At 63.8% G+C, this 14,320-nt stretch overlaps 1 protein-coding gene across 1 annotated transcript in view; it reads left to right on the top strand.

Moving 5' to 3' along the window:
* Positions 1 to 855: 855 nt before the first annotated feature.
* ADAM33 (ADAM metallopeptidase domain 33) overlaps positions 856 to 14,320 on the top strand; it is a 40,637-nt gene continuing 27,172 nt past the window's right edge. The window contains 3 exon segments of the mRNA XM_030948192.1: positions 856 to 1,015; positions 4,153 to 4,235; positions 12,592 to 12,668. Of these exon segments, the coding sequence (XP_030804052.1) occupies positions 898 to 1,015; positions 4,153 to 4,235; positions 12,592 to 12,668 (278 nt within the window). The 5' untranslated portion in view covers positions 856 to 897.

Raw genomic sequence — 14,320 nt, 5'->3', positions numbered from 1 at the left:
ATGTGGATGGATGGATGGATGGATGGATGGATGGATGGATGGATGGATGGATGGATGATGATGGATGGATGGATGGATGGATGGATGGATGGATGGATGGATGGATGGATGGATGGATGGATGGATGGATGGATGAATGATGGATGATGGATGGATGGATGATGGATGGATGGATGGATGATGGATGGATGGATGATGGATGGATGGATGGATGGATGGATGGATGATGGATGGATGGATGGATGGATGGATGGATGGATGGATGGATGGATGGATGGATGGATGGATGGATGGATGGATGGATGGATGGATGGATGGATGGATGGATGGATGGATGGATGGATGGATGGAGGGATGGATGGATGGATGGATGGATGGATGGATGGATGGATGGATGGATGGATGGATGGATGGATGGATGGATGGATGGATGGATGGATGGATGGATGGATGGATGGATGGATGGATGGAGGGGATGGATGGATAATGGATGGATGGATGGATGGATGGATGGATGGATGGATGGATGGATGGATGGATGGATGGATAGGGGGAGAGGGGGGAGGGAGGGGAGGGAGGGATGAGGGAGGGATGATGGACAGATGGATGGATGCACGGACGGCTGATAACTGATAACTGATGAATGATGGATGGAGCCGCGGCAGGCGGGGGAAGCCTGGGAGCCGCCGAGCCGCGGGTCTGGTTCTCATTAAGCGGCCAGGCCGGGCCAAGAAACACAGCAATAAATAAGGGCGAACAAAGCCGCCCCCTCCCCGCCGCCCCCCGGCCGGGCCGGCCGCGCTCGGGGCTCCGCGGCGGGGGCGGGACAAGGCGGCATAAAGAGGAGGTCGGGCGGGAGGCGCCGAGTCTGGGCGGTGACAGCCGGGGAGCGGCGGCATGGCCGGGCCGGGCCCCCCCGGGCCCCGCCGCGGCTCGGCCAAGGGCTGGGGGCTGCGCCTCGCCCTCCTGGGGGTCCTGCTGGGGCTGCCCCCGCGGGGTCGGGCGGGGCCGGCAGGTAACGGGGCTGGGGGCCGGCGGGATGGGGCGGGATGGGGATGGGATAGGGATGGGATAGGGATGGGGGATCTGGGCTGCCCCCGGGGAGCCCCCAGAGCCCGCGCTGCGGCTCCGCTCCGCTCCCGGCGCTCCCGGCCCGGCCCCGCGGGTCCCGCTGGCCGCGGAGGGACCGGGCTGGGACCGGGACCGGGACCGGGACCGGGCACTCAGCCCCGGAACACGGGGAAGGTCCGGGCACCGGGCACGGCGCCGTTCTCAGCCCCGGATCACGGGGAGGGTCCGGGCACCGGGCACCGGGCACGGGCCCGCTCTCAGCCCCGGAACACGGGGAAGGTCCGGGCACCGGGCACGGCGCCGTTCTCAGCCCCGGAACACGGGGAAGGTCCGGGGCACCGGGCACGGCGCCGTTCTCAGCCCCGGAACACGGGGAAGGTCCGGGCACCGGGCACGGGGCCGCTCTCAGCCGCGGAGCTGCGGGCGATCTCAGAGCCCCCGTCCCGAGCCAGCCCCGGCTCTGAGCAGGAGCTCGGGATCTGCGCTGCCCTGCGGGTCTCGCCGTGAAACGTGGCTCGTTCCGTCCGTGAGGAAATCCAGACTTTCCCCCAGGGGCTCCCATCGCTTTTTCAATGGGAGCCGGAGGAGGAGAGGGGCTGCCGGTTTCTCTTCGGCCCCCTGTAGCCTCTTCCTCATCCCTATTTCCTTCCCCAGCCATTCCAAGGGCTGATGTTCCTCTACCCAGAGCACATTTTTTGTTATTGCATTTTTCACTTCCGAGCTTTGCCGGGCTCTCGGCTGCTGCTGAGAAGTTTTCCAGCAACTGCAAGAGAGGAGAGCAGCTGGGAGGGGAGCGGGGAGGCGGCGGGGCCGGAGCTCTGTTTGGATAAGGGGAGAAGGGAAAGCTGCCTGCGCCGGGGGGATCCGGGCTCCCCGGGGCTCCCCCAGCCCCGCAGCTCGGGGCGCCAACACCCCAAACCCCGGAGCAGCGCTGTTCCCCACGCCGCTCCCTAAAAGGGCTGGGAACGAGTGTTTTCCAGGAAACCCAGACAAGGGGGGTGTGGGAAGCCCTTTCTGCGCTGCCTTTGGGTTTATTTGAGTTACATTTCGGAGGCCCCGTCTCGTGCTCCGAGTCTCTCAGATTCCCAGCAAAAACTACAAACGAAACAGTGGGAAATTTAAAATATCGTAACTGAAATCTCATCTCTGAAATCTCCCCGCTGAGGGATTTTTGGGACGTGGCCGAAGCCAGGCCCAGCCCCTGGCGCCCCATCCTCTCCCCAGCCGGCGTGGGAGAGAGCTGGGGCCGGGCAGGCTCAGCTCCCTGCCCTGCTCCCGGTGGGAATTAAAGATAGAGGGATTTATTGCTTGGCTCTGAAATGGGAGAGCACCAGACCCCGCCGGGGCTGCTCCCGTGCCTCAGTTTCCCCACGGAAAACGAGCTCGGGCAAGGCCGGGGTGGCGGGCCTGGCTCCCGCTTCGGGAGGAGGTGAGGAGAAGGAAGCTGGGATGGTGCCACCCCTTATCTGCAGTTATTCCTGGAATCTGATCCCAGGCTATATTTAATGGCACTGATTAAATGCCTCGGGCGATAGCGCCGGGCGCTCCCGGGGGGCAGAGGTGGCGGGCGGGGTGCCCCGATCCCATCCAGCCCCAGCAGCAATTCCCAGCCCACAACTCCACCTCTGTTTTTCCTTTGTCTTTCCAATAACTCCATCTTCCCTCGAGCCAGAGCCCCGGAGCTCTGCACGGGGAACCAAAACAAGCTATAAAACCAGAGAGCCCCGAGCCCTGTTATTCCACTCTCCGAGTAAATAACCTCGCTGGGGAAGATAATTCCACCCAAGCTCTCCCTGACAACATTTGGCTTGGCAAGGTGGCCCAACCCTTGACATTTTTGTTCAGCCTCGTCCCGTCCCCTCTCTGCAGCAGATTTTAGTTTTTTGTTCTGTTGTCATCCGGGCTTAAGTCATCAGTGGCTGCTCCCTGTGCTGCAGTCAAGTCCAGCCACATTGTTTAGGAAAAAATAATCTTAGAAAGTCTGTCTGCCTTGGATGGAGCCAAGGAATGGCTTGTGCTGCCTGCGCGGGGGGGCTGGGATGGCTCAGACAAACCCTGCCAGCCACAGCCCCGCCAGCCCCGGCTGCAGCCCAGCCCTGCACAGAGCTGCACTGGGGGTGATGGGACCGCAGTGCCCGCTGACCACAGAGCCACGGAGCTCTTTGGGTGGGGAGGGACCCCAGAGCGCAGCCAGTGCCACCCTGCCATGCAGGGACACCTCGCACTGCCCCGGCTGCTCCAGTGCCCAGCCTGGCCTGGGGCACTGCCGGGATCCAGGGGCAGCCGCAGCTCCCACGGGCCAGCTGCTTCTCCGGGGCAGATTTGGGGGTTTGGGCTCCTGTTGTGGGGCCTGGGTGGGAGCAATGCTCCTGGGAGCTTCCCGGACTAAGGCTGAGCCAGCAGTGAGGGGCTGGGCTGCGGAGGGGGTGGCACTGGGGGTGGCACTGGGGGTGACACTGGGGGTGACACTGGCCTGGGGCTGCGCTGCGGAGGGGGTGGCACTGGGGGTGACACTGGGGGTGGCACTGGCCTGGGGCTGGGCTGGGAGGGTGGCACTGGGGGGTGGCACTGGGGGTGGCACTGGCCTGGGGCTGCGCTGCTCAGGGGGTGGCACTGGGGGTGGCACTGGGGGTGGCACTGGCCTGGGGCTGCGCTGCTCAGGGGGTGGCACTGGGGGTGGCACTGGGGGTGGCACTGGCCTGGGGCTGGGCTGGGGAGGGGGTGGCACTGGGGGTGGCACTGGGGGTGGCACTGGCCTGGGGCTGGGCTGGGGAGGGGGTGGCACTGGGGGTGGCACTGGGGGTGGCACTGGCCTGGGGCTGCGCTGCTCAGGGGGTGGCACTGGGGGTGGCACTGGCCTGGGGCTGGGCTGGGGAGGGGGTGGCACTGGGGGTGGCACTGCCCGGGGCTGCGCTGTTCAGGGGGTGGCACTGCTCGGGGCTGGCTCCATCCCCTGAAACACCCGTGAGGAGGCTCTGGGTGTTGGTGCTCAGCTCTGTCCCTGTGCTGGGGCTGTGCAGGAGCTGCAGCTCCCGCGGGCTCTGTCCAGCAGCTCTCTGCTCTCTGCTGTCCTGTCCCCAGGGCCACTGTCCCACGGAGAGAGGGTCACCCCACAATGGCTGCTGGGGGGCCGTGCCCGCAGAGCCGTCAGCCTGCAGGAGCAGGTAAGGGCGCTCCCAAACCCCTCCTTCCTCCTGCTTCCACCTTCCTCCTCCTCCTTCCTCCTTCCCTCCTTTGCCTGGAGCCTTCCTGGTGGGACACCGTGGAGCCCTTGGGCTGCAGGATCCATGGGCAGGGTGTGGATTGCAGGATCCATGGGCAGGGTGTGGAATTCAGATCCATGGGCAGGGTGTGGAATTCAGGATTCATGGGCAGGTTGTGGATTGCAGGATCCATGGGCAGGGTGTGGAATTCAGGATTCATGGGCAGGGTGTGGATTGCAGGATCCATGGGCAGGGTGTGGAATTCAGGATTCATGGGCAGGGTGTGGATTTCAGATCCATGGGCAGGGTGTGGATTTCTGGATCCATGGGCAGGTTGGGGAGTGTCAGGATCCATCACCACCCTCAGGTGATGAACAGGAAAAGCAGAGAATGCAGCAGTGAGTTAATTAAACATGATGTTAATGAGTGCTGGGCAGGAGGATGGCCAGGAGCCACAGGGTGAGTGGAAGGGAGCTGGAGAGCTCGGAGGGAGGAGCTCAGGTGATCTGTCCTGGTTTGGGATGGGAGGAGCTCAGGTGATCTGTCCTGGTTTGGTTTAGGAGAAGCTCAGGTGATCTGTCCTGGTTTGGCTGGGATGGGAGGAGGTCAGGTGATCTGTCCTGGTTTGGTTTAGGAGGAGCTCAGGTGATCTGTCCTGGTTTGGTTTAGGAGAAGCTCAGATGATCTGTCCTGGTTTGGGATAGGAGGAGCTCAGGTGATCTGTCCTGGTTTGGGATGGGAGGAGCTCAGGTGATCTGTCCTGGTTTGGGATGGGAGGAGCTCAGGTGATCTGTCCTGGTTTGGGATGGGAGGAGCAGCCAAGGGAAAGCGCTGCAGGTTTGGGAGCAGTGCCCTGCAGGGAGCAGGGGACATCCCCTGCCAGGGCTGTCACCCCCTGCCAGCCGCCCCTGCTGTCCCCGCGTCCCTGGATGAGGCGCCTGTGGCCACCCTGGCCGGGGCTTGGCCCCTTGCCCTGGGCTGCAGCGGCCCGGAGGGGCCGGGGGCTCCTTGGGCAGGTGCAGCCCCTCCCAGCTCTGGTTCTGATGGCTCCGAGGGGCTGAGAGCGGGGCTGGAGCGGGGCTGGGGCAGGGCTGGGAGCGCTGCCGGGAGCGGCCTCCGGGGACATCTCACCTGAGATGGTCCCAGCGAGCGCTCCTTGCCAAAGGCGGAGCCGGCCGGGCTCGGGAGCGGGGTTTGGGCTGCCCTGGCTCTCCCAGGGGAACCTGGGCTGGCTGCTCCTGCCGGAGCTGCAACAGCCCGTGTGGGGGCTGTGCTCGGGCTGCAGAGATGTCCCCTCCCTGGAGAGATGTCCCCAGCCTGCAGAAATGTCCCCTTCCCTTCCCGCGGGCAGCCCCGGCTCCATCTCTATTGAAGCTGAAGCCGCTCCAGGCGGGGCAGGGCAGGATTATTGGGCAGGATTATTTCTGCTCCTTTATTTCTGGGTGCCCCGGTGGTGCCGGGGGTGCAAACGGCACCCGCGGGGTTTCGGGGGTTTTGGGGGGGTTCAGGGGTTCCGGGGCTCAGGGCTGGGGTGCCTGTCGGGTCCCCGTGTTTCCTGCCATCCTCTGCAGCGCAGCCCCGCCGGGCTGAACAAGGAGCTGAACAAGGAGCCAAGGAGCTCCTGTTCGCGGGCAGGAAGGGAGGGAGGGAGCAGGGCCGGGGGGAACTGGGGCGGGCAGGCTTCGGGGGAGGGATCGGACAGCCAGGCAGGGACAGACACAGCCCCCGTACTGCTGCCGCTCATTTTTAGGATCAATTTAGTCCGTTCTGTCCCCGCCCCGTCTCCTGCTGCCCTCCAGCAGAGATCCTGGAAATAACCGCGTCTGAGGGGAGGCAGCTGTGCCAGGAGGCAGCAGCCCAGCCCGCGGGGCGGTGGCTTCCAGCCCGGCACCCCCGGAATCCTCCAACCCTGCCCGGGATGGGGCAAGGGCTGCCCGGGCTGCCAGGGGCGTTTCCAGCCCCCCAGAGATGGGAATGGGGCTGGACCCAGAGATGGAAATGGGGATTGGACCCAGAGATGGGAATGGGGATTGGACCCAGAGATGGAAATGGGGCTGGACCCAGAGATGGGAATGGGGATTGGACCCAGAGATGGGAATGGGGCTGTACCCAGAGATGGGAATGGGGATTGGACCCAGAGATGGGAATGGGGCTGTACCCAGAGATGGGAATGGGGATTGGACCCAGAGATGGGAATGGGGCTGTACCCAGAGATGGGAATGGGGATTGGACCCAGAGATGGGAATGGGGCTGTACCCAGAGATGGGAATGGGGATTGGACCCAGAGATGGGAATGGGGCTGTACCCAGAGATGGAAATGGGGATTGGACCCAGAGATGGGAATGGGATCATACCCAGAGATGGGAATGGGGATTGGACCCAGAGATGGGAATGGGGATTGGACCCAGAGATGGGAATGGGGTCATACCCAGAGATGGGAATGGGGATTGGACCCAGAGATGGGAATGGGGTCATACCCAGAGATGGGAATGGGGCTGTACCCAGAGATGGAAATGGGGCTGTACCCAGAGATGGAAATGGGGCTGTACCCAGAGATGGGAATGGCATCATACCCAGAGATGGGAATGGGGTCATACCCAGAGAGGAATGGGGCTGTACCCAGAGATGGGAATGGGGTCATATCCAGAGATGGGAATGGGGCTGTATCCAGCACTCTGCCCTGGGCATCCCACCGGTATCCAGCCCTGGGGAAGGGCTGGACATGCCCTGTCCCACCCTGGAGCCTGCTCAGCCCTGGGGCTCCCCCTGCCTCTTTCCTTTCCCTTTGGAATTGCTTTCCCCCAGGTGTGGAGCAGGAGGGGAGGATCAGGCTGCCTGAGGTGGTTGGGATGTGCTGCAGGTGCTGAGCTCCCTGCCCTGCTCCCTGCAGGGAAGCCTTTTCCCCTTCTTTCCCCCTTCTTTCCCCCTTCTCCCTGTGCCAGATGTGGCTGCACTGAGCAAACCCGGCGAGTTCTGTTCTGAACCAGCCCAAACCCTGCCCTGCCCCCTGGGCCTGACTGCCCTGCTTCTTGGCTCCCAGGGGTGTTCTGGCTCCCAGGGTGTTCTGGCTCCCAGGGGTGTTCCTGGCTCCCAGGGATGCTCATGACTCCCAGGGATGCTTCCTGGCTCCCAGGGATGCTTTTCCAGAGAGCAGTGGGTGTGAGAGGCTGGTCCCTGGGTCCTGCTGGTGTTGGCCAAGTGATGCAATCCCGAGCTGTGCTCCTCAAGCCTCAGAGCTGGCCCTGGCTGCCTGGGGAGGCCCTGGTGCAGCCCAGCTGCTCCAGCAGCTGCAGATCCCATCAGCAAATCCTCCCGGAGCACCCCTGGTAGCCTCCATCCCTGTGCTCCCCGTCACATCCGGGCTCTGGAGCTTCCCTGGGAGCTCAGGGCCTGGGGGAGCAGCCTGAGCAGATGGCTGGGCTGGGAGCTGAGCTCTGGGACCTGGCCTGGGAGATTTCCAGGGAACTCGGTGCTCCCTGAGCCTGCTCCTGGAGCACGAGCTTCCCAGCAGGGATGAAGGCAGCCTGCTTGGGGAGGATGGTCGGGATGGGAGCTGTGGGGAAATGGGGAAGAGCAGCTCAAGCCCTGGCCCTCTGCAAAGAGCAGCTCAAGCCCTGGCCCTCTGCAAAGAGCACTGGCGTTTCTCTCATCAGTGCAGTGAAACCAGCCTCCAGCTGGGCCTGCAGGGTCCCTGGGCTGGTCACGGGCTGGGGCCTGGCCAGGCAGAGTCATCCCAGCTGCAATTCCATCATTCCAGCCCCTGGGGGACTGGCTGTGCTGGGATGGCCTGGAGAGGGCCCAGCACCTGCACCGGCAGCCAGGGCTGAGAGGAGGCGCTTCCTGCAGCCCTGGCGGGGACTGGGCACTTCATGGGGGCTGGAGAAAGGAGATCAGGGAGCAGGAGGAGCCTGGGATGGTGCTGGAGCCTGTGAGGGTGCTGGGACCCAGGAGGATGCTGGAGCCTGTGAGGATGCTGGAGCCTGGGATGGTGCTGGAGCCTGGGATGGTGCTGGAGCCTGTGAGGATGCTGGGATCCAGGAGGATGGTGCTGGAGCCTGTGAGGATGCTGGGATCCAGGAGGATGCTGGAGCCTGTGAGGATGCTGGGATCCAGGAGGATGTGCTGGAGCCCAGGATGATACTGGAACTGAGGATGTGCTGGAGCCCAGGATGATACTGGAACTTGGAATGTGCTGGAGCCCAGACAGCGCTGGAGCCCAGGATGATGGTGCTGGAGCTTGGAATGTGCTGGAGCCCAGGGCAGTGCTGGAGCCTGGGGAGATGCTGGAGCCTCAAATGATGCTGGAGCTTGGAATGTGCTGGAGCCTGGGGGCAATGCTGAAACATGGGATTATATTGGAGCCTGGGATGATGCTGGAGCCCAGGATAATGGACCCTGGGATGATACTGAAGTTTGGGATGTTGCTGGAGCTTGGAATGTGCTGGAGCACAGGATTATGCTGGAGTTTGGGGTGATGCTGGAGCCTGGGATGGTATTGGATCCTGGGATGATGCTGGAATGTTCTGGAATCCAGGGTGATGCTGGACCTTGGGATGATGCTGAAGCCTGATAAATTGTTGCAACCCAGGCTGATATTGGAACCTGGCATGATGCTGGAGCCCTGGAGGATGCTGGGCCTTGGAATGATGCTGGAGCCAGGATGATACTGGAACCTGGGATGGTGTTGGGAATGTTCTGGAATCCAGGATGATGCTGGGCCTTGGAATGATGCTGGAATCCAGGATGATACCGGAACCTGGAAGATGCTGGAGCCAGGAGGAGGCTGGAGCCAGGAGGAAGCTGGAGCCAGGAGGAAGCTGGAGCCAGGAGGAAGCTGCTCCTGGACCATTCGCAGTGTGCAGATCCTGGCAGGAGCCTGGGGCAGCCCCAGGCACAAGGAGCAGTGCTCAATCAGTGCAGTCACCCTGCCTGCCCCCGGAGCTGCTGCTGGGCTCCTGCCGGGCACCACCTGCCCACATTGCCTGGTTTCACTGTGCTGATCCCTCCGGGAGCGGAGCTGGGCCCATCCCAGCTGCAACCAGGATCCATCCCTGCTCCCCACTGCCCCTCCAGGAGCTCCCAGAGGAAACTGAGGCACGGGAGGAGGAAAGCTTGTGGTGCATGCCTGCCGGGGAGGGGACACACGTCCCACAGCAGCTGTTCGTTCTCCAGCCCCTGGCAGGATGGGGTGGGGTGGGGTGGGGTGGGATGGGATGGGATGGGGTGGGGTGGGATGGGATGGGATGGGATGGGATGGGATGGGATGGGATGGGATGGGATGGGATGGGGTGGGATGGGATGGGATGGGATGGGAGCTGCCGGGGCCGGGATAACCCTGGACGTTCCCTTTAAGGCGGCAGCTGGGAAAGAACGTTCTGCCAGTAACGGCTCTGGAGGCGAGGCAGGGAGTAATTGCTGGGGAATTCTAAACCGGGAATGAGCCGGCCGGGACCTGGGGGGGAGGAGGAGGAGGAGAGGGCTGCAGGGAGCTGGCGCTGGGGACATCAGAGACGGGGAGAGAAAAAGGGAGGGCAAGAGGCGGGGGAAAGGAGGCAAACGGCGAGAAAAATGTACAGACCATGTTTGGCCAGAGAGCGATGTTTGTACAAGATCGTGTTCCAAAAATACCGCCCGTTCCCAGCGCCGCCGAGCGGGGATGGAGCCGCTGCCCGGCCCGGCCCGCTCGGTTCGGCACCGGGGCCCGCTCGGTTCGGCACCGGGGCCCGCTCGGTTCGGCACCGGGGCCGGGCCGGGCCGGGGGAGCCGCCGGGAGGTGCCGGGCCGGGCCTCGCCTCCCTGTGCTGTGGCCTTGCGTTCTGACAGCGCCGGGGCTGCTCGCCTTTTTTGGAGCTGGGCACACGGAGCCGGAGGCGGAGGCGGAGGGGGGCTCAGCCAGCCCGGCTGCAGCTCCAGCCCCGCTCCCGGCTCCAGCCCCGTTCCTGGCTCCATCGCCCCATCCCGGCTCCAGCCCTGCATCCTGGCTCCATCCCCGCTCCATTTCCGCTCCCGGCTCCATCCCCATCCCGCTCCATCCCCATTCCCGGCTCCATCCCCGCTCCCGGCTCCAGCCCCGTTCCCGGCTCCATCCCCGTTCCCAGCTCCATCCCCGCATCCCGCCCGGCAGGAGCAGCCCCTCGCTGCCCTCTGGACCCGGAGCCCGCCCCGGGGTCTCCTCGGAGCCGCAGCCACCCCGCGGGCAGCCTGAGCAGGATGGGCTGCCGGGGAGGGTCTGTACTGCCGGGGAGGGTCTGTACTGCCGGGGCAGTCTGGGCTGTCCTTGGGGTGGGGGTGCAGGAACAGCCCCCCCGGCATTACAGACCCCCAGCCCGGGGGCAGCAGTGGCGGCCCCCGCTGCTCTGCACCCCAAATGTTTTGTCCCTCTGTCCCTCTGTCCCTCTGTCCCGAGCTCCCCTGGTGTTCCCCACAGCCAGGGCAGGGGCGCTGGGCTGCAGGAGCAGCGGCACAGGCAGCTCCACAGGAATTGGGGAAGCAGGGTTTAACCTCTGCTCATCCCGGCCGTGAATCACCCAGCTCTGCCCCTCCCTGCTGCAGTCCTTGTGCTCCAGCTGCAGGGATGGGATGCCAAGGGCAGCCAGAGCTGGGACCTTGTGGGGACAGCCCCTTCCTCTGTCCCCATTCCCTGCAGAGCCAGGGACAGCCCCTTCCTCTGTGCCCTTTCCTTCCAGAGCTGGAACAGCCCCTTCCTCTGTGCCCTTTCCCTGCAGAACCAGGGACAGTCCCCTTCCTCTGTCCCCATTCCCTGCAGAGCCAGGGACAGCCCCTTCCTCTGTGCCCTTTCCTTCCAGAGCTGGAACAGCCCCTTCCTCTGTCCCCTTTCCCGGCAGAGCAGGGAAGAGCTGGCCCGGCCCGCGGCCATGGCAGTGATGGGGTTCTGGGGGCTGGCAGCTCTGTGCCTCCATGGGTGGCAGTCCTGTGTGCTCCATGCATGGTGACAGACTGAGGGGGACCTCAGAGCTCAGGGACAGACTGAGGGGGACCTCAGAGCCCATGGACAGCAGGCAGGGCCATGCTTTCAGTGTCCCCAGCGCTGGGGACAGTGTGGGGACACAGGGAAGGGCAGTACTGGGGCTCTGGCCCATCCTGTCACACACAGCTGGGCTGGCTCCAGAGCCAGGTTCCCATTCAACACCCTCCGAAGAGAGGGAATGAGTAAAGAATGAGTAAAGGCACCGGCATCCTGGGGAAGCTGAGTCACTGTTTCCTTTCTGTGCCTGCTGGCCTGATGTATTTTTACCGGGCCTCATCCAATGCCCGGGGGGCCCTTGGTGGTGATTTCCATCCCCCCAGGGTGCCAATATCCCTGCCAGGGCTGAGGGCCCTTCCCTGGATCAGCCTCTGCCGTGGGGCAGAGCCGAGCTGGGATGGAGCACAGAGACCCTGCTCAGGGTGCTCCTGGTGCTGCTCCTCATCCTGGGGCCATCCTGTTCTGCCTTTGCCTGGGGGAGCTGCCAGCAGAGCTGGGGTCTGCTGCCTCACCCCTGAATCTCCTGGGAATCCCGTTATCCCTCCTGTGACTCCCCTGTTACCATCAAATGACTCCCCTTTTATCCCTGCTGTGAATCCCCTGTCACCCTCCTGTGACTCCCCTGTTATCCCTGCTGTGAATCCCCTGTCACCCTCCTGTGACTCCCCTGTTACCGTCCTGTGAATCCCCCATTATCCTGCTGTGACTCCCCCGTTATCCCCTGTGACTCCCCCATTATCCTGCTGTGACTCCCCATTATCCTGCTGTGATTCCCCCATTATCCTGCTGTGACTCCCCTGTTATTCCCTGCTGTGACTCCCCTGTCACCCTCCTGTGACTCCCCGTTATCCCCCTGTGACTCCCCTGTCACCCTCCTGTGACTCCCCATTATCCTCCTGTGACTCCCCGTTATCCCTGCTGTGACTCCCCTGTCACCCTCCTGTGACTCCCCTGTTATCCCTGCTGTGAATCCCCCATTATCCTGCTGTGACTCCCCATTATCCTGCTGTGATTCCCCATTATCCCCCTGTGACTCCCCTGTTATCCCTGCTGTGACTCCCCCATTATCCTGCTGTGACTCCCCATTATCCTGCTGTGATTCCCCCATTATCCTGCTGTGACTCCCCTGTTATCCCTGCTGTGACTCCCCATTATCCTGCTGTGACTCCCCTGTTACCGTCCTGTGACTCCCCATTATCCTGCTGGCTGGGAGTTCAGGGAGGTCACCTTCCCATGGCAGGGTGGAGAGGCCGGGGTGCCCCTGGAGCTGGGAGCAGAGGAAGGTTCTGGGCACGGGGACCTTGGCTGAGCCCATCCCTCCTTTCCCTGCAGGCGGTGGCCCCTGCCCGGGCAGAGGTGGCTGTGACAGCTGAGGGCAGAGAGCTGGTGCTGGTGCTGGAGAGGAACCAGTGAGTGCGGGCTGGGCTGGGGAGGGGACACGGGGCACCCTGCCAGGGACCCGCCTGGGCTGGCGGGGTTGTGGCCGGCAGGGGAGGGGACAGCCCCGTGTGGCTCCGTTTGGGCTGGAATGCTCCTTCTGCCTCCTTGGTCACCTCCTCTGGGCTCTTTGGGTCAGTGTGGCTCTGTTTGGGCTGGAATGCTCCTTCTGCCACCTTGGTCACCTCCTCTGGGCTCCTTCTCTGGGTCGGTTTGGATGCAGGTGGCAGCAGCTCCTGTCCCCTGTGCCCTGTGCCACTCACCCAGCCTGGGACAAGGACGCTCCTGTCCCCTGGGACACGGACAGGACTTGTGTCCATCTGCCCTGCCCTCCTTGTCCCTCTGCCTGAGACCTCGTGGCATTTTAGAGAACCCCAGAAGCCCAGAGTGGTTTGGGCTGGAAGGGACCTTGGAGATGCAGTGCCCCCCCTGCCATGGCAGGGACACCTGCCCCTGTTCAGGGCTGGGGACACTGCCAGGGCTGGGACAGCCCAGTTCTCTGTCCCTTGGTGGGTTTGTGTCCCGTGGTGAGCAGGGCAGAGCTCACCCTCCTGCTGCTGGTGGGGTACAAGCCCAGCCCCACAGTGTCCCCAGGGCCCCCAGTGACAGCTCCTGGTGTGCAAGAAGGGGAACTGGGGGTCCCTCTGCCCATCTGAGGGCTCTGGGCACTGGGGTTGGTGGTGGGGGTTGAAAGGGGATGGGCAGAACTTGGCCCCGTGTCTGGCTGGTGCTCCAGGCCTGGCCACCTTGGGGTGTCCCCTCTGCCCCTCCCTGTGCCACTCTGCCCTCTGGAGAGGGGCAGGAGGGACAGGGGCAGCGCTGGGGCTCTGGAGAGGGGCAGGAGGGACAGGGGCAGCGAGCTGGAGAGGGGCAGGGGAGGGACAGGGCGGGGGGCTGGAGGGGCAGGGGGACAGGGCTCTGGGGCTCTGGAGCTGGGGGACAGTGGGCAGCTGGGGCACGAAAGGGGCAGGAGGAGAGGGAAAAGCACTCTGGTGAGCTGGGGGACAGTGGCACAAAGGGGACCTGAGCACCCAGAGCAGCCCACAGCACCCAAGGCACCCCAGAGTGGCTGTGGGGGCAATGTGGGGACACAGCGTGGGGACATCCAAACTGCTGCCTCAGCCCTGTGAGTGAGCCCCTGGCCCAGTGAGGTTTGACCTCAGATCTTCCTCCTGGCGCTGGGAGCTCTGCTCGGTCCCCAGGAGCATCCTGGGGTGTTTCCCTCGCCCTGCTTGGTGGAGCAGGCTCGTCCTGCCCTCCCTGCCCTCATCCCTGCTGTGGGGCAGCCCGGGGTGTGGCTGGCTCAGCCATGCCAGTGCTTTCCCTGGCCGTGGCCGGAGGATTTGCCATTCCTGTGCCCTCAGCCCAGCTGTCCAGTCCCTGTCCCCGTGTCCCCGTGTCCCCAGGCTGGCCAGGAGCCAGGCTGAGCTGTGGCTGCTCTCTGGGCTGTGGCTGCGGTCCCTGGTGCCAGCACGCACAGACCGGCTGTGGGGAGCCACAGCCGTGCCCATAGTGACATTTCTGGGGCCAGGCTGGCTGAAAGCAGAAAGGGAGAGGCGGGAGGGCTATTCTGGGAGCGCTGCTTTCCTTTCTGTGCAGAATTTAACCTTTGGGACGGGGCCAA

This window comes from Camarhynchus parvulus, chromosome 4 (assembly GCF_901933205.1).
Source record: "Camarhynchus parvulus chromosome 4, STF_HiC, whole genome shotgun sequence".
NCBI classification, from domain to species: domain Eukaryota; kingdom Metazoa; phylum Chordata; class Aves; order Passeriformes; family Thraupidae; genus Camarhynchus; species Camarhynchus parvulus.
The sequence above is the reverse complement of the archived record's forward strand: the minus strand, read 5'-3'. Positions and strand labels throughout refer to the sequence as shown.